This window comes from Temnothorax americanus, unplaced genomic scaffold (genome assembly GCF_048541705.1).
Source record: "Temnothorax americanus isolate GAGA-0224 unplaced genomic scaffold, ASM4854170v1 Scaffold6, whole genome shotgun sequence".
NCBI lineage: Eukaryota > Metazoa > Arthropoda > Insecta > Hymenoptera > Formicidae > Temnothorax > Temnothorax americanus.
Genome location: NW_027509751.1, coordinates 867,881 through 892,678, shown reverse-complemented (window position 1 = coordinate 892,678; position 24,798 = coordinate 867,881). Strand labels below are relative to the sequence as shown.

The window sequence follows — 24,798 nt, the reverse complement described above, 5'->3', positions numbered from 1 at the left end:
TTCCGAATTACCGTGATTTACGAGACGTGTTAGAAGCAGGAGGGATAAGGTATTCAGAGGCGATAGGCTAAGGGGATCTTTTATCTGTAAGCCTACAGAGGATAATTATTCTCCATGCGCGCCGATTGAGGCGAGAAAGAGGGAGCCGGATAATTCTCGACGAAGAGGGAGAAGCATGAAAACGATGAGAAGCGAAAGCAAAAGAGAGGGGTGTGAGGGGGTGGGTAGTATGAATCTACGATGGCAGTAAGGCAACTTGTCCGTCCTGACGACGGTAGTTTAACCCGATTTTCAAGAGGGAGAACGGTAGATTTGCGTAAAATCTTTGGATCCATTTTGTGGCTTCCGGGGTTTTCGCGCGAACGCGTAAAGTCTCCCCGTCTACTTGGAATGCCTGCAGTCAATGGCTCGAGCAATAAACGTTCTCGTCGTTAAACCCCGGTGAAAGAGGGCGACGTAGTAATTGGAAGATGTAGTTCGTCGTTTGCGGCTGTTTCCAAACGCCACCTTACTCACTTAAGCACGTTGGGGCATTCGTTGCTGACTTTGCTTGTAACAAACGATCAAATTTATTTCAACTCAATTTATATGGACTCTATCTGTTCTCTCGTTGTCCCAATTAAAAGTAATAAATTTCTCTATTGAAACTTTGGATTTTTAAAGTATATTAAATTATAGGCATTTTATTACCACTCACAGCAGAAGGAAAAATTTAAACGTAGTACAGGTAAATTTTAAGAACCGCAATTGTCGAAGCATTTAAATGACAATTAAAATAATTGCAAGAAAATATATGTGATGCACGTTTACAAAAGGAGGATTCTAAATTCTCGAAAGTCTCACTTAATACCGCTCGAGCTAAAATCAAACGCACCTGTAAAGGTGACATTCGTAAGATCGCGGGATAGATCCACTCCCTATCGGTCTCACTGACGCAGCATCATCGAGAACGAACGCTGATGGCATCGTCGGCGTTGTAACTACGTCTGTAAGAGTAGACGTAGACGAGCGTCGCGAGTCTACGTTTGCGAGCTTCAACTCCAGTCTCGCGAAATGACTCTCTTCAATGCGAGCATAAAAATCCCGTCGGGATCACGCCGTTACGTTTTACGCCAAGGCGTTGATGCGGACTGAGCGGAACGGGGTTGAAATGCGCTTGCGCGACCAACCGACGGAAGTGGGTGCAAGGGTGGCCCGAGGGAGAAACAGAGAGAAGAATAAGGACCCTCCGCCGAGGCAACGAACGTCACTCCCGGGGCAGGCGCAAGAATCACAATCGGACGCAGTTGTTGGACCGCAAGGCTACCTCCCGTTCTCCCCCTGTCTGCGCGCGACCATGGCTCGCCTCTCCTCTCGTACGAAATTAACCCTTATCAACTCCGTGTCTACCACCACCGTGGGGGGGGGTCTCCCTCTCCAGCAGGGCTATAGCCTGGCTTCTTTCACTCTTCTTCCTCTTGTATCCACCACCATCGCCATCCCCCATCTCCACCATCAGCCGCACCCGGTCGCGGTAACATTCTCGTTCTCGTCATCATCGTCGTCGTCATCGTCGTCACAGGCAGCGAAGGGAGAACGGATTCTTTCCTCTACCCGGGACTTTATTGATCGCGATAAGAAGGTACAACCGGCCGATTGGTCTAAGATGGTCGCGTCGAATCGCCACGACGAATATAGCCGACAGGAAATATCCTGAGATTTATTCATTCTTGATGGAATCGGACTAATTCGTATTAATTCTTTATCCGCTTATAATAAAACTTGTACGAGGTCTTTCTCCCTCTTCATTTCCTCATTTGATTTGTACAATGTCTTAAATTGTGTATATCTCATTAACCGAGATTTGCCTTTCCAGCTTGTTTGGGGTGGGCTGTGTTTACTACGTTTCACCCCTATACTCACTTCCTTAACAGAAGATTATTTCTCGCAAGAACATCCTATGTAAACAGAAAATCTTCAGAAAAGAATACGAGTCCAATAGACCGACCGCCCGTCAGGCGGGCGATGTTAATCTGTTTACACGACACGATATCCTCAGTGGGCAACGAAAACAAACAGACTCGCGTGCAGCAAAATCCACCGAAGGAATTTTTAAAGTTTGCCACCTGCAACGAAAATCCGATAAAGGGTGGCTGTCGCACGAGGGGGGAATTAGAGTTCGTCGCCCGTAAAATCGCTTCTCAGTGCTCTCGGGATGTCGTCGTAACTGCCGCGTACTACGTCGAGGACAAAAGTGATCGATCGAGCTCCGGGGGAAACTGTTTACGGAGAAAATTATTTAGGACGATAAAAGATCGCGTAAACCGCGCCCTAAATTTGGACGGATTGGCATTACGATCGATTGAACAATTGCATGACGCGTGATGATTCTCGTTAAACGCGCCTATTGACATTTCCAATCGGGTAATGAGGTTGGGGACTTAATTATCCTAATTAAGCATTGAACAACCGACTACATTTTACCTCGCGATATACATAGTGAAAATATTCCATTTAAAATGTTTTACTTGTCATTAACTAAATGTATAGAAAGAGTTGATAAAATAATAAAAAGCATTTTAAATCGCCGCAAACGATTCTCTAATCAACTCTATCAAAAATTTTATTTAGCACCCATACAAATAATTATGTATGAAAGTTGGGTATTTTACATTATATGTGGAAAAAGTAGTAAGGCAATTAACGTGGTGTAAAATTTGTACGTCGGCAAATTGCTTCGAATAATTGCAACTTCCACTTTGCTCTCGTGACCGATAAAACTGAAACAGACGTTCAATCATTCCTACTCCCAGCGCGGTAATATAATCCATCGTACGTAAGCGAAGACCACCCTTCCTCTTAAGCCGGCAAAGTCAAACTGAAAATCAGAAAAAGGGAGAATTAAATCGGCTCTCAGCGGGGAGTGAACGCGTTATGAAAACTTGGAGCTCGACGTTCGCCGATAAAGATTCATTCGAGCCTCTCCACTTATTCCCTTTGCCGTTCTTTTTCCCCCTCTGTCGTGGGATGTATGTATGTGTGTATATTTGCGCAAAGCGCGCGAACCCGAATGCGAGCAACCCCTGACGGCGTGCCAGAGAGAAGAGAAAGTCGGGGAAAAAAGCCAACCCTACCATCCAGACCGTGTCGTTTTATATCACCGGAGAATTGGAATCGAAGCGGCGCAAGCGCGCGCGTCGATGTTAAAACGACCCTATAAAGTCCCATAAAAACACCGCCACCGACGTATACGTATTATCCTACCTCGCACACCGGCCGTAAACTCGAGTTAAACTTCAGCTCCAGATTTCCAGATGCAAGCGCGAAACTACTACGCCTCCCTGCGACGCGCGACGCTGCGCACGAGTGCGCCCATGTGCAATGGAATGCATCGTGCTAATCTATTTGCGAGCGAATCGATTTATTTTTATTATCGAAAACGTTCGTTGTCGTAGAGCAACACACTGTACTTGGATTGGAATTAGTAAATCACAATTGCAAATAAAAATCTATAACATTAATCTATGATTTTGTAATATGCTAATTAATATTTTTTATATCATATTTATGCTCCAAATATATCATTTTCGCGTTGTATTTTCGAGTAATTCGACATCGAAGCGTTTCCAGCCCCGCTGCGAATAATATTAAAACGCGCGCAGTTACGACGTGCGCAGGGTGAAAGTTTAATAACCGTTGGTCGCCGACACGGCCGCGCTCGACTTTCAATCTACAAGCGGATTATAATTTCTAGCCGACGCAATTTGGAGTACAGGTAGAGGTAGAGGTACGCCGGGAACGCGTCCGTCGCGTCCTGCAACAGCCGCTTAATTAACGGCGCGAAAAGTAAGGGAAAAAGGAAGGGGATGGGTTGGGACAAAAGGGGGGGGGAGTGAGAAAAGAAGCAACGGCGAGATGGGATACGTCGGTTATGGGATTTGGTAATGAAATTCGGTGGAGAGTTTGGCGGCTACGGTGATACATCATTCCTCCCTGCCTGCACCCCGTTTTCCGCCCTCCGTCGCGCTTCTCTCGAGCTTTAATGCCAACGTAGCGGGCGAAGGACGATTCGGAAGCGGAAGGGGGAGAAAACGAAGAAAGAGTCGGAGGATGAGGAGGGGAGTGAGTGAACCGACTTCGCTAATGCCGCAATTTCGTCGTCCTTCTTCCACCGTCGACTTTTTTCTCTAATGATCACGGCTCACTTGACGGGGTGGAAAAACTTTTGGTCTTCCTCCAATAAAAGTTGGCACGTGTTCCCGCGCGACAGTGAATAAACGTCTCGGCGATTATGGCGCCGGTTCGACGTCCAACTTGACAGAAAACTTTGTTAATACGCCGGATCGATAGAGAAAGTTCCGCGACGTGTGTATGTATGTGTGCGAGAGAGTTTGCGCGATAGAATTTTGACCTGTCGAAGTCGTCGGGATTATGAAAACGAATGTTGAGGATGGAAGAATCTTGATTTTGATCGATCGCAGGATTCGATTGCCTAACACGAAAGAACATTCTAAAATTTAGCGCAAATACTTTATAAAACATATAATCATTGTAAGTCGAAAATGGTGTATCTCATTATCAAGTCATAAATATTTCATTATATTATCAATATTTAGATTTTGCCACATTTCTACTTTTACCAAAACTTTCAACTCATATTATAATACTCGTATGCTATAAAACAACAGCTCTCGTTTTGCGTTTCTAACACACTCCTACTATATTTCTTCATTATCGTGTTTTGCCGGTAGCGATTTTTTTCGTTCGATCCGGACTATAATCCGATCGTTCTGGTAGCATTCGCGTCCTCACCTTTTCTGGCTTTATCCGGTGACGTGGGCGAGTCGGCGTTCGCATGAATCGAGGCCGTTGTCGGGCCAGAAGATAAAGTCGACGACGAGACCGCCGGCGTACAGGACGCAACAGGACTGGCGGCCGCGGCCGGCAGCAGAAGTTTCCTCTTATGGTTGCAGAGCTTGGTCATCTCCCGCGTCTTGCCCTGATCCGGGCTCCAAGGTCGTGTCGCAACCTGAAACAAGAACGTGTGCGACGCTTGTTATTCGCTTGATCGTATCGCAGCCAATGTGATAGGGCTAACGAGCTAACTTTAAATCATTTCGAACGCATGACGAAAGTCTCTTAAAGTTTTGATATTTTCTCTCGAGATTTAAGGGAATCGGCCCAAGACCTTGTCTTGGAAGATTCGTCGAAATTATCATCAAGAACTCCGCCAAGAATTCTTTCATCGACTAACTATTTCACCGTCGAATCTGACCGGCCGATGTATGGAATGTGGCATTTATGATTCACACTTAGCGTATCCTGCATAAAATAAAGATGATGATTTCCTTTGCCTGTGCCTGATTTTGTCGAGCGGATCGCCATAATTGGAGAATATCGACGCGCGTGAAGCGAGCGAGCGAGCGAGCAAGAAGGACCGTGCGAGGCGAGAGAAAGAAAGGAAGACTAAGAGAGTCGGTGGCCTCAGACCAACGATGCTCATGAATCTCATGATCGATGCGCGACGCTACAGCGGAGTTAAAACGCGTTCGAGTTGGAAAGCCGCAGGCCGATGCCCGTAACCCGTAATGGCCGTGCGCGAGCTTCGCCGTGTTACTTGTCAGCTCGGGAGACGTTCCGCAGCAATTTACGGCCGCAAACACGATGCCATTACCAGCGTGTTGTAAATAGGATGATACCGCTTGATATACAAGAAGTATCCGTAAAGCGCACCGCGCGAAATGTTAATCGTCGTGGCGTTTTTCCGACGTGTCGCAATAGTTGTCGATCGCGTGGCGACCGGTAATAGCTAATGAGAACGAAAAAAGGCGTCAAATCACGTAGCTATCTAAATCGTTATTTTCAAATTAAAGATTAAACTAGATTAATTTAAGTCAAATTACACACACACACACAGAATCAATTAAAAGATACGGCAAACTAAATATAATATTTTACGGCAGAGACTCGTTAATATTCGGTGCTACACCCGAGTAGCTACAAATGCGGATCGAGTTTAGCGGAATGAAGACGCGCGCGAATTCGTCGCATCCCGTATGAGAGGGTACCCGGCGAGTTAATTAAGAACGACCCAAATATGGCGCGGGGATTACACGCACTCGCGACGGCGGTCGGCCTTGCATCATCGGGAGAATCCGACGAGTTGCCGCGCCGATGTAATGGACGTACGCACACGGTTAACTCAATCAGAATCAGAACGTGTTTTCTCCGACTGGCCTATTATTCATTCCCTTTCCGGCGAAGAGCTCATCAGCGATGATCACTTTACCGGCTAATCACGCCCACTCGCCCGCCGCGATACCGATGTGAGAAACGGGGAAGCCTATGTCGTGACGCGACCTATCTCGGATAATATTGCCGATCAAAGATACCGTCGCGACAAACACAAACATACACATAAAAAACGAAGAGTTATAATTTATAAATCGATTGCGGCTACCGCCAGATCAGTGAAGATTTTTCGATAATAGTGGCGTTCGCTGAGAAAATAAATCTTTTGAGAATGAAAAAAATTACAGATTATAAGATACAAAAAAAATTACGGAATAACGATACAGCGCAAATGTACACGCGATACATATGAGAGCGCTAGGAAATTAAGTTTATATAACACGTGCATGGAAAGTGGCCCATTGCGCACGCTATAGACCACTTTCCACGCGCTTGCAACATAAAATAGGGTGTGCAAGTCGTGCGTAAAAATGAAAATTCAAGGGTGCGGAGTTCGTGCGTCAACTCCGCACCCTTGAATTTTCATCTTACAGCACTTGTTGCACAAATAACTATTCTTTTCCGTTCGAAAATCATCCGCATTCTTTGCAAAACGAAACCACTACAGATAGACGTATCGCGCGCGAAAACTCAATCCCTTTTTTTTTATTAGTCACGCTCGCTCGGTGCCGTTGCTTTCGAGTGTGCTGTTGCGGTTACGTCGTACGATTGTATATACGTACGTGCGAGGCATGTACGCAAGGTGTTTGCATCACTACCTAAATAATCCTCGTCACCGAGAAAGTGCACGGGCTGCATACACGCTCCGTCGTCGCTTTCCACGGCATTATTTCCCGTCACACGCTGCCCGTTGCACGCGAGGTAATCACGACCGGCGACTGGCGGCGGAAACCGCGATTTAATCCTTTTTCTCGGACGTAAAATGAGACGCCGTACTGCGACAGAAACGACTTTAATACGATAGCTTTTACCCGTTCCCTAGTGTCCGGATGAACGTAGCGAGCTCTCTCTCTCTCTCTCTCTCTCTCTCTCTCTCTCTCTCTCTCTCTCTCTCTCTCTCTCTCTCTCTCTCTCTCTCTCTCTCTCTCTCACTCTCACTCCCCCTCTCTTGATTAGACGATCTCGAAAGGAAAAATAAACCGCGCTGCGCTAGCTGTGTAATTTCCACGCCAAACGAGCCAGCTAGTATACGCAGTGTTCCACCGGTTTTACATAAAATTATTTTATATAATAGGTTACTCTGTACCGCGTATAATCGGGCAAACTATTAGGTACATCGGGAGAAAATGAAATTAATACTGCAAACTCTTTGAAATGTCCAGAAACCGATACGTCTGCGATAAATATTTTTTCACGTGGTTAGCACGCAGAAAATAAAGTACGACAAGTTATTGTGAAATACAGTATTACTCTTATTTCTCTCACACACACATACACACACATACATATATATATATATATATATATATATATATATATATATATATATATAGCAATGATTCTAATTACAATAACGTCTCCGGTAAAATTTAATGGTAATGGAAAAGAGAAACTAGTTAGAGACGTAATAAACCTGTCGTATATAATCTAGGCATAATATTTAAATATCCATATTTACCAATACCGAGGTGTTCGTAAATAACGCACGTTAATTACCCGCGTAAAACAAGCCAGAGGGACACAATCCGTGCGGGGTACTCGCGCACTAACATCGTAAATCGATATATGTATATGCTCGTGGCCAATACTCGAGAACATAAAGCCTCGCGGAGCTCACCGAGGGTGTTCCGTTCTTCGATCGCGAATACGCGACGATCTCCGCGAGTCTTATTTCGAGAGAGGTAAATCATCGGGTGCCACCACGTCCGCCAACTCCGGATCTCGGGGGCCCCAATCAACTCCGCGCGCAGGGCCCCTATTCCTCCCTCTCGGTTCGGCTCGGCTCGGCTCGGCTCGATGTGACGCGACGCGCTGACCTCGAGGTCGTTAAATTAAATTTATGTCAGTCCCCTCGTTCGCCCCCTCCTTCCTTCTCCTCTTCTTTACGCGAACGTTCTTGCATACCTATATACCGCACGCGTTTATCGTTACCGTGCGGCATTACACTGAATTAACGTAACAAGGCTATTAGTCGGCGATTTTACGACTTTAATTGTGACAGCGGGACCAACCGCGCTCGTTCCCGAGCCTCACAAATTGGCTCTCGAGACAATCGCGCGGGGGCACGTTGTGCCGTATACGCGTCGTACGTACCTGTCAACCGCGGATAATTAAACTCGCATACGTACATACGTACGTAAATATACGATTGTTCGCGAGTAACGTTTCTCAGAGAATGTCAGCCCGCCGAATCGCAGACCTAGGTACGCCTCTCTTTCGGGTAACAAGTGGCAGCTCATTCGTTACAGCAAGCACGATGCAATAATGTTTCGCTAAACGTCGAACTAGATATTGTATAATTGAATGAAACGGCGAACACGTCGTTGCGTAAAGTCGCGTCGTTTAAAGCGAGGCCGAATCAATTATCGGAATCTCTCACATTTGTTGAGTTATTACGAATTTCCTGCGACGAACGCAGCATAAAATAAAAGCGGACTATGTAATTTGATTATATATATGCAGCACTTAAGCGTACAGCTATTATTTGTACTTATCACAACAAATTTGTAATAAATTGTAACAATATTAGTAAAACTCAACTGTTTTTACGCGACGCAATCGATTTAACAATAATTTTAAGATAATTAAACCCACTTTCGCGTTACGACGTTGTGCAGCTTTTTCATTTTGCGTCCATTCTCGTGACGAGAATATAAAATTTTAGAGAGAGAGAGAGAGAGAGAGAGAGAGAGAGAGAGAGGGAGGGAGGAAGGGAGGGAGGGAGGGAGGGAGGGAGGGAGAGAGAGAGAGAGAGAGAGAGAGAGAGAGAGAGAGAGAGAGAGAGAGAGAGAGAGAGATTCGCGTTATTAAACTCTGCCACTATTAAAAGTCTCGCGTCAAAGCCGGGAATATGGATCGACAATGAGCGTTCGTCGACGTCAATGCGAATATCTAATTTACGATCGACGACGCTGTGTTCCCGCATTAATATCGCCATTATTGAACTCGAGCAATTGTCGGGCGTAATGAAAGGTGCCTCCGCGTCTACAATCGTCTACAAAGAGCATTTGGTGCTTCGCTGTTGCAATGCGGCATTGCGAAACGAGATGCAACGACGTGCGATTAATTTAACCGAATCCCTGAATTGTACACGCTGAAAAATAACAATAACGAAGTTGTTCATTTGTCAAACCGTGTCAAACATTATCGTTTTACGATGAAAAATAAGATCGACTTGCAATTCGGATAGTATGATTTTTCCGTTTCAATTTAGACTATTTAGAGGAATGAACGAAGTAATGAACTTTTAGTAATGAATCAATAAATTGACGACTGAAAATAGAACCGCGTGCACGAAGTCTCGGAGATATTTAGGTCACTAGATACCGACAGTTAATTAATTCATTAATTAGTAACTCTTCACCGATAATTGCGTGCCCGCCTCCATTTCTCACAAAAGGTGCTTACCTTGATTACGACATGTGCAGAGATACGTGTGTGTATGTGTGTGTGTGTGTGTGTGTGTGTGTGTGTGTGTGTGTGTGTGTGTGTGCGCGCGCGCGCGCGTACTCTCTCCCAAATACTCAATTAATTCCTTAATGAACGACAATTATATAGTCTCCGTCGCGGCACTGCATGCACATGCATAATGCGCCCTAGTCTTATTATAGATCGCGAAGGTAACAGGGGAGAGATGATAAAATCGAAGGTGCCCGCGCATCACACGGCAAAGCTCGATAAGCCATGTGACAGTTTCATAAGTCAATCGTCGGCAACGTGGGCGTCGTCGCAATGTCGCGTCGAACGTCACGACGATCCGGGAATACCGCAGGGAAGGAAAAAGAAGAGCTCGGTAATCCAATCGATGGACGATGATCATCTGGTTGGCTAAACTGATACTGATTCATCACGCGATAAGTCACTCGCGTAGGACACAATCCCTCGTGGGAAGGAACGCTTTATGCCAACGTCGCTCGTGGCAGGAACGAAAGGGAGCAAGCGCGTGTGAACGAGTGACCCGAATGATCCATGCTTCTCCAGCCTATATCGCTGAGATGAAACTAATGAAAATAAACGTGACAATGTAACAAAATACTTGACAATCAGCATACAGAGTTATAATTTGGGCGGAAAGGAGCAAAAAACATACACACACACACACACACACCGTCGATCGTAATTTCCGCGCGTAATAAAATTAAGTAAGCCGAGTTTAACCGTGCGATCGCTCAATTGCCGAATAATCGCGGATGATTCACTCGCTCGTTTCGCTCTTTCTTCAATCACCGTGCCCGTAATAGCGGCGCGGAGTATTTCCTCGAGATCTCTTAACACATTAATCAATTAGCCATTACTGTTCGCAATAATGGCATCCGTGTTTAATCGTCGCCCCTTTAACCCGCTCTTCTGAAACGCAATAAAAGCAGAAACGTTACGAGCGAGTCGAATATAATTGAAGCTTTAACACAGCGAATTCGACAAATATATAGGTATACGATCGTTTAATGCCGCAATACAGCGGAGACACAAATGCTGGGTTGTGGCAGCTAGAACGGAATGGAAGTAATCCTCATAACTCATAAATCACAGAGTAGATAGCGCCATTCGATAATTAACATCCGCTCGACCTCGTTTTCCGTGGAAGCGTGAGGATGCTGCGCGCATCGAGCCGGAAGGGGGACGGAGGGGGACAAAAGGTCGAAGATACGTCGTCGGCGTCGCCGTCGTGAAAAGCGCAAACGAGGGACGATAATTCAGAAGTCGACGGTCGTTGTAATTTTATCTTGGGCGGCGGCGAAAGAGAGAATGAGACCCCGGGAACGCGTAAAGCAAAGCGGGCGGGCGCGCGACGGTGCGGGGACCGAGAAACAGAAGGAGAAAAACGGAGGTGGTGGATGTGCCGTAATGTTTTACGATTCTCATTTATAATGCCGGGTAATGTTCCGCTCAGTATGCAGTGCGTACGACGCGGACTGCATCGCCATCGTCGGTCGTCGTTGTCGTGCACGCCGGAATATCGTTCCGCGCGGCATTAATTTTCGTATCTGGAATTTATCGCGTCCTTCTTCCCCTTTGTCACCCTCCACCTCTCCTTTCTCGTCGACCGCGGGTATTTCGCGAGCTGGAGATTTAACCGGCGGTTTTGCGAACGACGCAATGCGCCGCTTTTTCGCGGCAGTTCTTCTTTTTCACGGAGAGAGAAAGAGAGACGGGGGAAGAGGGGGCAAAACAGCGAACGCTGAATTATTTTCGTTCCCACTGGGTTGTTCATCTAGCTCCGTTGAAGTGACACGTATTTAAAACGTAATTTCAGGCTTGAAACCCGCGAAGCGGGAAAACAAATTCCAGATCTTACGTACTTAATTATTAGGGCTCATAAATTTTTAGTAGCGAGAAATCGTACAATTGCAGAATGCATCTCCATCATATAAATAGTCTCGAGGAAAAATCGACGCGCCGATAAATGGATCGCGAGAGGAAGTCTGCGAAGTTGGGTGTACTTATCTCTGAATTATTCGAGAGATACGTAGGCTCGCCTTTAATGTTTCATCTTGTATGATAAATATTTCCAGTTAGATAACCCGAGGGGGGGGGGGAGCGAACGTTTTTAGGTGCATCAGGAAAAATTACTAACGTGACTCCACCCGGTTAGAAATACGAGGTCTCTGACCTTTCCGCGATATTGCCGTAATCTATCGTAAGTGCCAGGTGGACCGTTATAAAAGTTGCGCGTATAAAAAAAAACCGAAAAATAAATTATAATTACATCCATCACGATCGCCGTAACTCGATTAAAAAAAAGGACGCAAGTCCGTATAATTCAACGTAATACGTCTCATGCAGATAAGCGTATAGCACTTAGCTGAAATTAACATTAATAAAATTTGCCCGTTCCCGCGAAATTCCCAGAAGACAACGCCGGAACCTTTTATAATGGCCACGTTTTACGAACTTCGCGGCGCGGAGGCTCATTTATAAAGCTTGAACGAGGAAGACGGCGGTTCCGCGAATTCAATAAAAGATGCTCGAGTGGGCGGAGTGCTCACTTTTTCACGACGTTATCGAACGGGAGGCGGCCACTGTTCAGCCACGAAGAAAAACGGACAATCATAAGGATAATATATACGAACGGTAAATCATAAATGCACGGGCGTGGAAACAGATAACCATACTTGCATTTTCTTTACGCGTACTCGTCCGAACATTCCTCGCACCCAGATTTGGTAAATAATATTATTTATTCGAAAATTTGTAAATTCAGCGAAAGTCATTTTTAACGCGTATAGAATATCACAAAACAATCAATAATCCCGTGCTCGGCGGAAATTATTAACACAGCACAACGCGAGACACTGCGCTGTCTTTTATAAATTTGATATAGGTGTTTATATCGTGTTTCACACATATGTTGATCAAATATCATAGTACAAAAATAATTTCATAGCGGCCAATTACCTCAGAATATACGGCGCGCGAGGTATCGGCGATAATTAATTTCGTTCGGATTATTGTTGTTATTACGGGAAGGGAGGAGCGCGGAACGGTCCTTAATTAAATGTGCCTTGATTAAGAAGAAATTATCAGACGTCGTTATGTCGATGCCGCCGGTCGTGGAAATGAGTTCTCACAAACAATTCGCTTTTAATAAATCCTTTTTACCCGTGTCGAGACTGACGCATAATAGACGAAAAGAGTAAAAAAAAATCAAAACGCTCGTTTATTTGAGTGAAACTACAATTGACGTAACACAATTGTATAATACAATCCATATATGACGTTATAATTATACATTCTATCATTTAATGAGTCTGGCAGTAATAAAACGTTAATTATCCTACGTAATCGTTTTACAATGACTATATACAAAACTGACAAGTGCTACATTTACATTTGCCCAAGTTATATCATGTGTGATATTCATGCAACACGTAATATATTCGTAAAGAGCGCACGTTCCGTTCTCTTTGAAGACTTCATTCGAAAGAACCGGCTTCTTACGAACAGACAACGTATATAATATGCATTAATGTATAATTAATTATTAAACGCCGCTATCGGCGTATATGAATATCGAGGACGCAATCTATGATCATTTTATTAATAGCGCATTACCATCATTATCAGAATAGTTACGAAGCGGCAATTACGACTACCGATCATACCGGGTTATGTGTTTCAGTTTGCGCAGTGCCGTATTTGCCTCCGATCGTTTTTAAGGCCTCGATCGACACGTACGTACGCGACACGCTCGATAGGCAAACGAAGGGGAATTGTAATTTGTGCGAAGGCAATTTATTCGGGTCGAGAACAGGCGTATTAATATCCGCAAATGACAGGCAAAACACACGTCTCGATCGACTCATAATACCACGTTGCCGGTACGATAATCGAGCCCTTGCGTCTCAGGCGTCTCGGCCAACGGTGACGATCATGCATCCTACCCCGATCCTTTCGTTTTATCACTCGCATTATGATGTCGGAATATATAGGCACGTTGTCCGCCGCGCACCACGTTGGAACACACCGACCGTCAAATCGCCACGTATCGATTTTCTGCGTGATGACTTCTGCGGAACGGTGCTAAAGCCTCTTTTTATCGCCGAGGGACTATATTGCCCATTAGGATTTTTGCGCTTTCGCAGGGAAGCAAAATCTTCATGTGTCCGCAAGATCGAGATCCGAAACGCCTCGACAATTATTTGTTCAATTACTTTGGTATCTTACAATCCTTTAACAATTTTTCAACTTAATCGATCGAAAACTTTTAATTTTCTCACCGAGTTCTCACCGTTGCCACAAGGGGATTGAAACAATTGCAATTATTTTAACAGGAGTTATATGCAGGCTAGAATCATGATATCAGAATTTATCTATAATTTTATTTAACCGAGACGTTCACTTTTTCATCGGATGAGTCAAGAAAGTAGTTCATTAATGTTCTCAAAACTCGGAAATAAAATTCGTACCAATCGGCGAATTCAATGAAGACGCGAATAAAGCGACGAATTTACGAGAAGTGGATGGGAAACGACTTACGCCCCAGTGTCTTGAGTGTTAGCAGCGAGGCTACAGCGACATTAAGCCACGCAAAACGCGTCGAGGACACACGTGTAAAGAGCACACAATTTTACAACTCGCGTCTAGCCGCGCGGGCAATAATGCACGTAAAACAGACGTCGGGGCCGCGACGACAAGAAAAGAGAATCCGCTGAAAGCCGGCGCCACGACGTCCATTTAATTAAATTAAATCTAAAATCAATTACCTTACCGCGGCGTGTATGTACATACACGTAGCTTCCGCGGTAAGGTTCGCTCTTAGACGAGCCGTTCGCAAAGAGAGGGATAGAGAGAGAATTCGCCTCGGCAAAAACATAAATCGTCGATGAATGGACGCGCGTGAGTTGGCCACGGGATGCAAGCAATTATGTAACTATCCCGCGCCGATGCTCGACGATTAAATCTTCCCGCAACTATGTACATACGTATACATACGTATATACGTGTGTATACGTGTGTGTATGTTCGTGCGCGCGTCAGCGCCGTGACTGGTTATTTTTGCGTCTGAGAAAATATACTTGATACGTGCCGCAACCTCGCTAGAATAATATTAAAAGTCGCCACTAATTTATAATACTTACTCATGTTCATTTCATAAACAATAAGCGGTAATTAATGAAACGAAAGAGCGTTTATTTTCGCAGTATTAGCGTCAGGAAAGGATGATCTTTATATCAAAAATTGGTGTTTATGTATTGTTCCACTATACACCTTCGATAGCTAACAAAAATATGTAAAAAAAAAAAACGATAAAATAGATATTTTTAAAAATTCTGTTTTGATTAAATTGAATTTTTAAATTATTTTTATACGGATTTTAAAACCGCTCTCACGACGCTAAGATCGCATACAGCCTTTTGCATTCGCATTCTCATAACGATATATCGATACGCGCACATCAGCGTGCATATTCGAACGGGAGATAACCGCGAGGCAAATGCGATTTCGACTCAATAATAACTGGAAATATCGGAGTCGTCTCGGTGCGGCCAGGTAATGTAATGCGAAGAATAAACCGCCGACGGCATGGTTTATTTATCTTTTAATCGATTCGGAATAAAGGGCCCACCCTTGGCCGGGACACGCTGATTGGCAAGAAATCGCGCGCCACCCTGCTCGCCACCCGAAAAACCGGTATGAGTTACGGCGCCGAGATAAAATCGTTTCTCGCTCCGCTGCGCCGCGCCGTGTCCCCCGCCCGCGCACATTGCCCCTTTCCCTCCCTTGGTCAGGATCGGCGATATTGCGCCGATCCTACTAGACGACAGCTTTTTCTTGCGGGTTATGGCGAACGCGGGGCGACTGTCTGCGCGCTTGGAGAAATCCTGCGTATCGATACGATCGAGTTGTCATGCCGCAAATCGCTTTTTCAGCCGTCGCACTCGCCGTCGGGGAGAGAAAGAGAACGCGCCGCGCTCGTCCGCCGGCATCTCGGTGATATTAATCTCGGATAAAAGTTATTATAATTTAGAATTGATTTACAGGTACACGGGCACCGTTCAATACATCGTGGCTCGTTGCAGATTATCTTATTAGCCAAATAAATTACACAGGGTGTCCGTGTCCCATACACCACGTGATGAAATGTTCTATAATTAATCTTTCCCCTTTCATTCTCGTTTCGTTACAGAGGTCACACCTTTTCAAAAGTTATTCAATATTCGGTGCTTCGACACTCCGTGAAGAAACTTGTAATATTATTCTCTCTCACGAAAAAATAAATCAAGCGATAATCTTCAAAAATTATAGTTAGCTCGTCGCGATACAAGAAAAATAAAGAACATGTGTTTTTCTCGCGATAAGCAAATCGCGAGAGAACTTGAAATGTCAAACGCAGCAGGAAACTATTTGCGTCATATGTATACACACGATCGGTTATAAATTCCGCAACTGGAGTAACTAATTGTACGTACATACGGCATTTAAATGTCGAAAGGATAAGCACGAGTATTTTCAAGAGCCGTTTGAAAATATAATGAACCGTGAGTTACGGTCTCGCGACTAAACTTTGTACCGTGAAATGCGAACGACGCGACGCGCATAAACAGAAGGATATATTCTCTGCGTTTATCATAAAACGCGCGAATCGCGAGTTATATAACTGACCGCGCTCGCAAATGTCGAAGAGCAACATTAAATTGTTCTCGCGACCGCGGTTGAATGTCGTTCTTATATGTATCATCGAATCGCTCGGCCATAAATGTCTGATTGCGCGAGCGCGAGACATTCGCTAATTGAATTTAATCTCAATCAGCTTTTTACGCCGATTTTTACGTCGCCAATCGATAATTGCCGATCCGAGACGGCTCTACGAAACTGGTCGACGCGATTGACTTCGCGTGCAACATGCATGCGCGGTAATTGCATCCCGAGTGACGAGGTCGCGAAGGAGATCGTCGAGCGATCAACTTGCGTCGTATCTCTTGATTGCCTGCTATCTTGGGGCCCGCCAGTTACCCGCTTTATAGAATATACTTGGAAGAACGTGGCGCGCGTACGATCTATATAACGATTATGAGTGCGCGCCGACGTTTATACGGGGCATTTTCAACGTTAACGTTACGGCGGCTAAAACAGAAAACACATCGCCGACTTCGCGGCCTTTCTCATAAAAAGCGCTTTGAACGTGGCTCCGGTAATTGTTCGGTCGCTGCGAAGTGCGCAAAAAAAAAAAAAAAAAAGATCTTTATGGTTTTATTTCCCGCCAACGGTGCGAGGAGGGGAACGAGGGGACCCTCGTAAAAGCAAAGTCGAATCGTTATTTTCCGGAGGCCGTGACGACGATGACCCGCGAGTTTTTAACACGACACGCACTTATTAATAACGAATATGCGCGCGAACTCGATACTAACTTTTTGATAACATTCGCTCTAGTGTTTCTCGATTTATGGAATTAAGTTGCGATGAATGAGATTCTCGGAAGCTAAATTAATAGACTCCACTTTTTGCAAATTTCTTAATTTTAGGACTAAAGTGTATAATTAGTTTATAATTTAATATTTTCAATTTTCTCTACTTTTTATTTCATGGAGTCGATTACAGTTTGACTTCCGAGAGATTCAAATATCATTTAAAGCTCGACGAACAGCCGTGGAAGCATCTGCTTCATTTTACGCAAATAATTCTATATGAGAATCTCAAGGTCGACACTTTCGCGCACTTGAACGGACATCGTCCTCGATATCTGGCGGATCCGCGATAATTATACCAGCCTTGAATGCCGATTCCCTTTGAAGAGACCGAGCGTTGTCGGTCCTATACCCATACCTATATTCTCAAGATCTAATGAGTAACAATAAAAAGATGGAGCGAATGTATAATGCAATAATTCCGCCGGTGGAAAAAAGTCGCTCGCGTGTCTAAGTAATTATTGGAGGAGAGCCCTCTTCGCATTCACCTCTCCTCGGCATAAGTAATGACTATCGGCGTGTAATTCCAGGCCCGCGACTTTCGTAAACCCCCCTCCCCCTTCAAAAAAATAATCAGATCCATTATACCTCCGTTCGACATCTATATGGATGTATTGGTAATAATCAGTCGAACCTTGAGGATCGATAGGATCATTTATATGAAATGAAACCGGGAATGTTGGAAGGTGAAGGGCGGTAAATGGCACCTCAAGGCGAAATACTAATAGCGAGGCCTGCGCACGGAAAATGAATCGATCTCAATTATCGCGGGAGATACACGTCGATCGGAGAAGTTAAAACATGGTGCTGCGGGTAAATGTATTTATCACTTGCTTTAGACCCGCATTACACGCACTCTTCTGTTTTTAATTTGTTATCGCACCATGTTTCCTCGCGCAAGGATTAATCTCAATTCTCTCAATCTCGTCCAAGCAATAACCAGGCCGATAATCCTTTTAATACGATCTATAAAGATACTTGCTCTGAATTTACTACGCGCACATATAAATATCCGTGATCTCGGAACGATCGAGATCTCCCTCGCTCCAATAATTCATCTCGGGTAGTCTTACGGCCTTCCTCCCGCAATAAAATCCGCAACAATGGCCTCCGACGTTTTTATCGTTCCACTTAATAACGACGCCACGGCGAAGTTCCAACTGACGCTAAACGTATAGCCGAAGATATTCATGAATCCGATAATTGTCTCGACCTTGGGACACGCGGCACGATCGCGCTCCACCGTCCGATAAAATTCATCGCATCGATTCCGCGCGATTTCGACTCGTGTTACTTATTTAACAACCGGCGCAACAAGCCTGCAAAACGCGACGTACATCCGGATTGGAAATAAACGACCCGCTAAATATTCCAACTTGACATACACACCAGCTCTCAATAATTGCGGTGGCCTCGAAATACCTCGCGTACTTCTTCGCACTCGAATCGCGCTTCGTAACGAGCACGGCCGATAAAACTATACGCGCATTGAATAAAACGATCGTAACACAAAACTCGTTAGCGGAATATGCAACCGTTTTGCCATCGCCATCGCATTAAACATCTTTTGGCTTCTATCAAATAAAGTTAAAAATCGATGCGAGGATGCTCGAATAAAGTACGACGGCATAAATATCGATGATGCATATCCTGGGGGAACGAGTACAATTAGAGACACGGGGGAAGAACCCCGTTGGAGGAGAAAGAAAAAGGAGGAAATCCCGTACGAGCAATGGGAGAGGAGTGGAAAAAAAAAGTCGGAGCGAGGAGAATATCTCGAAGTCGTGACCCACGTTGCGATGGAGTTATCGGCTATGAACTGACGGGCGCGAAGGGCCCGTCGCGTACCCCGTTGCGGCGCGGATCTTGAAGGCGTAAATTGGTCAAGGGGGAGGGGGAATCGTTTTATTACGAAGAGAGAGGAGAGCGGAGACGGCGCGATTTCGCGCGCGGCACGAACAACTCCGTGGATACGCCGCGACCTCGCCTTACTCCGCTATCTTTTTTGCGCGTGCACACACGTTTTATGTTGCTCGCTCTTCTCCCTCGCCCGCCTCCCGCCCCGTTGTCTCACGGGCCTTTTTATTTCGTCTTGCGCAGCACGTGGACGACGAGAGAAGTCGAGACACCGCTGTACCTTCCTTCGTATCTCCGGCAAACCGTACCACCTAGTCTCTGTTTCTCCCTCTTTCTTTCTCCCTCCTTCTCCTTGCAGCTTTTCTGCATCGTGTCTTCTGCCCAGAAATCTCGCGCGTTTGCGATCAGTGGTTCTCCATGAGTACGTACTCAACAATCGCGATATGCAATCAATGATAATGTTAATTATAGCTATCAAAAAGCTTAATAGCTGTGAAAATTGAAGTTTTGTACAAATTTCAACGCAACTTCTACAGGTTGCATTAAATTGTAGTATCTTATAACGTCCATAGTATACACACAAAAATTGACGAGTTTTGTTTAGTTACAATGAATTGATTGCCTGAGTTCGAAATTCAAATCGATTTGCTTCTCAAGACTCTCGGCGTCGACATATACATTGCATCGCAAGAAGAAGATCCGTGGCTACTTTGTGCGCCATAAATATTCGCGAGGGCAGGCTAGCTTCCGGGCACCCACTGACTGCTGCCGCACGCATCGCTGAATCCAAGTTATGTTAGAACGTGCTAATAACAAGCCGATTCCACTCCACTGTGAATTCCGTCATTCTATTACACGGCGCACGTTTGCCTCCCCGGGGATTTATAGACCCAGCGAGCATTCCGATGCTGCCGTCACGCGTCGCAGGATCCTCCTCCGCGGGTACATCCCTCCCCTTTCTGCTCCTTTTGTCCTTCTCGCGTTCTCCTCGTCACACCGGAAGCCAATGGAGGAAGTCCACGAAATTGAAACCCGAGATTAATTTCACAGAACACGAATCGCGAAATTGACGATGTCAAAAGGCTTTTGATAACTAATCGAGACGCTGAATAGAAAAAGGAGCAGACGCATGAAAAAAAACAGTTATTTTATTTCGCGGAATAATTGCAACCCCACGAACTTTGAACAGAACTGCAGTTGCACCTCCAAATTTGTAAATTTTTATTAACATTGAAGTATCCGACCAATTTAATCATTAATGTTGGAACCAGATGTCCTGAAAAATTTACAAAATTAATTTCCATCAACATCGTGATTCCTCAATTGTTTTCACCGTAAAAAATATAAAATTTTGTATTGAGCCTACAATAACCAAAACACTGTGTCACTCTTTATGTGACTACATTGCTTTGATCTTCGCTGATAAAGAAAATTCGCGAATATTATATATCAAGAGAATATTGGAGACGATAAATACAATTTAGACATGTTTATATACTTTTTTTTTTTTATTAAAATCACAGACTTCTACAAACAGAACGTGAGCACATTTGCATCGTGAGGGATCCGCAGGGCGATAAACGTTTATCCTGTGCAGATCTCAAGAGGATCTCAAGGTCCGGGGGTCTACTACGTTGGACATTTCATTACCTCGTATTACACGGCAATAAGAGATAAACGTGCGACGCGACGCGTCGCGAAAAATAAAAAAAGGCCAAATGCGCTACAAATCAAACGGGAACGAAACGGAAACGTTTTGAGCGAGCAAATCGGCGTGGTGCATCGCGCGCGAATTTACGATGCAAACGAGCGGCGTACAAATAATGTAGCTGTCAAGCTGGCAACACCAGTCGGCGGTGTTCGGCCGAGTAACACAAACGCCAAAGCATTTGCATAATCGGAAACGATATGCATCGATAAACCGCGATCGTCAGCGGCGCGGTAATCGACGGGGCACAGGCTAGAAATTATCTGTGCTTAGCCACGATATCTCGTTGAAATACGCTAACCGATGGAAACGTATATGTACATCTCTTCTAAGAATGCGAAACACGCAACGAATTTTTAAGAAAATTTGTTTAAGAATTTTACGACGACTCTTTTCGTTGCTTTTAGAATCGATGAAATAAAAAAAAACAATGAAAAATTTTTATTATTTTGAATAAAGAATACGTAATAAAATCGTCATCTATAATAGCTTAATCGCTTCGATTGTCCCGCGAGACAAGAAAGCAAGCGACGAGCAATGCAGAAATGCAGGTGACAAGTGTTTGGGAAACTCCCCCGCTGCGTACGACTGTATTTTACAAGCAGAGAGCCATTATAATGACATTTAAACGCTGCGCCACGGATTGCACCGCCACTGGCGCAAGCTTTCCTAACCGGATGATTTATTTGGCACGGCGTTGAGCCGGCGGCATCACGAAGAATTACGAGGGCGTGATGAATCTAATAAAATGCGCGTGCACTCTGCCCTCTAATTCGCGGAACGCTCTGCTGCCAAGTATTCCCTGCGTCATGAAAAATTACCATCCACTGTCTCGGAAACGCACCGCAAAATCTGCGCGCATTATATAATAAATTTAATCGTGCATATTAATATATATAATGTATCTTGTGTCGTACCCGATAAAATAAATGTTACAACTTGAAAATTTATTAAAATTAGCAAAAAAATGATTTCTTTAAAAATAAAAGTATAAAACTCCACGAAAGATCTCACAATAAAATATGTATACAAATACATGTAAAACATTTATCTTATTGTATAACGATAAATTTCGATCTTTATATATCTAATTTATCGTCAGCACTTTTATCGTCGGTAATTTGTTAAAGCAACCTGTAAAAAATGAGATGAAGGGCGAGCGAGAGCATTTCGAACGCAGATCTATCTTGGTGCGCGGCGAAACAATACACTTCTTTCATATTCTCCGCGGTTATCAAGTCGCGCGGCTTGATTTTTCATTTGGTCTCGTTAGAAGTCACGATGTAAGTAGCCGACCCACTGGCAACCGATCGCTCGCGCGTACCGTCGCACTGCATAAGCTCTGCATAAACGCCGCGCGAGTCGGTGACCTTGAGTCACGCACGATGGAGCAGCCGTTCGAGTGGTGGACAAAGGAACGAAAGCGAAGAAGAGGACGGGGAAGAAAATCGTGCGGATAGCGAGAAGAGGGATGAAGGTGGAAAGAAAGCTCTCCTGGAGCGAATCTCACCGTCCCGGCTCGCGAGAGCGTACGCGCTCTCGGAGCGAGGAGCACGCGGATGTGCGCGACGCGCATTCTCCCGCTCGTTCTCTCGTTTCTCGCTCGATGTATATTTACGAGCGTCGGGGGGAACGGGCGAATTGCACGCACATACGTCGCGATCTCGCGCCGCGCGAAACCTGCGACGCATCGTTGCACCGCGCGCGATGTGGAACGCGCGCGCGGATATACGGCGGCATCCGCGCTCTTTATCGCGATTCGACATTTATTCGTTCCGCGAAGAACCGGAGCTCCGGTTACGCTCGTCCGAGCGACTCTCGCGATTGCCTGACGAACGCACGACCGATATACCGTCGGAATGCCCGCGTCTTCAGACGGACATCTTCAAAATGAGAACGTTCACGTATATTTCAAATCGATGCGAGATATGTCTCGCTTTCCATTGCCCCTTGAGTAATAAACGTTCAACGATGACGACGGCGAATCCTGGACGGCGAAGGACTATTACTTTCAATATTCTTCTGCTTGTGGCACGAGACTGTATTTACGCGTCTGCACGTGACACCGCGCTCTCGTAACGAGACAAGCGTCGGTCGACCGGCTGGTTCTTTCTGGTTTCAGTCCGGCCGTCCGGTCTCCCTTCGAAATCGAGAGTTCATTGGTTCGCGCGCAAAACCAGTCGCGCGGAGAAAAAAAAGATGAGATAGATCTGAGGGGGAGACAGGGGGACGAGAAGTCCCGTCTCCCTTAGTTCTCGATGGAATTTACAGCGAATCGTATTTTCCCGCGGTAATTCCCTCCCGCGATCGTTTAACGCGAACATTAAGCACGCGATTCCTAATCCGGGATAATGCCTATTGTTACCTGTTCACCTGTCCACCGGGGCCGAGATCGATTTCACGAGTCGACCAATTGAAACCGATTGAATTAAACAATAACGTTTCATACTCGTTACTGTTTCAACGAATCGTACTCATTCTATTCGATTAGTATCGATTAATTATACAGACCATCCTTGATTCTTTCGCTAAATCAATTTCGAATTATAACGGTTCTGAATGATTTTTAAAAATTCACTAAGTTTCCACTGTTATATAAATCCCTTAAAAAAAAACTCAAATTGATATTACCAACATTCATTATCTCTTTATACTTTATTCATTTTCTTATCTCATTGTGTTTCTAGAAATGAAACTTCCGTCTTTTTTAAATAAATTTAGTTAATATCGAGGAACACGTCATAAGAATGTAATAAGACTTTAATATCACCGACAAGAGCTGATTAATAAAACTGGGATGAGTAATAAAGCGTATCTCAAAGATATGATTTAACAATGAGCATTATCCGCGCGTTAATTTGAATAAAGGATGGAAACTGAAAGGTATAAGGCAGAGAAGTTAACGCGGTGGCTCGTATCCTCGTCTACGCTTTTATGCGTATAGAACGCGGACCATGCTCTTTCTCGCGGCAATGTGCTTTTAAGAGCACTTAACAGCATCCACGTTGAGTGCTCGGGTTCTAATCTGAGATTGCTGAATACCTTCTGCTAATTGAATGCGCACAGCTCATCACGATTAAACTTACCAGGGTGGCATACGCTCGACGTTTCAAGCGGATTCATGGCTTTCGCTCGAAAATCAAGAACCCGCTCGATGAATAGTCTTAACGAACTACTCTTCCATGGCGATATAAATCCATGGCTGGTATAGGTACGGACTTTTAATCCTAATTATACGCGTATCACGCCCAAAAATTTCGTCAAGAGCAATAAATAATAAATATTCGATGTGTATCGGGAATCAAGAGAGAAAATTACTACGGACCTCACGCGTGGAGAATAAATTATTCGGGACACGATCTTAGCCGGTCCAACGGCGAGAACGAATTTCGAGGACCCTTTTTCGGGAGGTCCACCGTAGAGGATCGTATCAAATCGTATTCGAAGTGGGTTGACGTCTCGGAAAAGGTCGACTGAAAAATTAAGTACCCGCTTCCACATAAATTTGCCATTTCGCGGCACGATTTATCGAGACCGTACATAATAAATGTTGACCGAAGGCAAGCAACCGGGAACGTAGAGATCAAGGGAAGGCCAGGGTTTATCCTTTCCAATCTGAATAACCTTTCCGTAATATTTGAATTGAACGCAAAAAGGTTTTCAATCTCCTTACGAGTGGGGCGCAAAATGAAGTAAAATCAATTTCAATGTTAAGTCTCCGACGCTCATCAGCAACACGGCGAACGAATCGCTCAGAGATATTTGCAGCGATTCAATAGCATCATGAATCATTCGATATGAGTTGAGGCCTCGATGCTTGGCTGCCCATGGAAATTCGCGACGAGCAGCCTATTCGATTGACCGCCGCGAGGTAATGGTTTTTCTTCTCGCAACGCTCGTCGATTTCCGAGCGCTTTTACGAGCGAGCCGCGCGAT

General features: G+C 44.8%; 1 protein-coding gene and 1 long non-coding RNA gene across 6 annotated transcripts in view; one reads left to right on the top strand and one right to left on the bottom strand.

Annotated features, from left to right (window-relative positions):
* LOC143905197 (uncharacterized) overlaps nucleotides 1-24,798 on the bottom strand; it is a 210,914-nt gene that overhangs the window by 18,536 nt on the left and 167,580 nt on the right. For all 4 annotated transcript variants that reach the window (XM_077420428.1, XM_077420427.1, XM_077420425.1 and 1 more), the window contains exon 3: nucleotides 4,792-5,008. In XM_077420428.1, coding sequence (XP_077276554.1) covers nucleotides 4,792-5,008 — 217 coding nt within the window. The remainder of the gene's footprint in view (nucleotides 1-4,791; nucleotides 5,009-24,798) is intronic.
* The window catches only part of LOC143905202 (uncharacterized), a 202,504-nt gene that overhangs the window by 100,514 nt on the left and 77,192 nt on the right, over nucleotides 1-24,798 (top strand). The gene's annotated exons all lie outside the window — the stretch shown is intronic.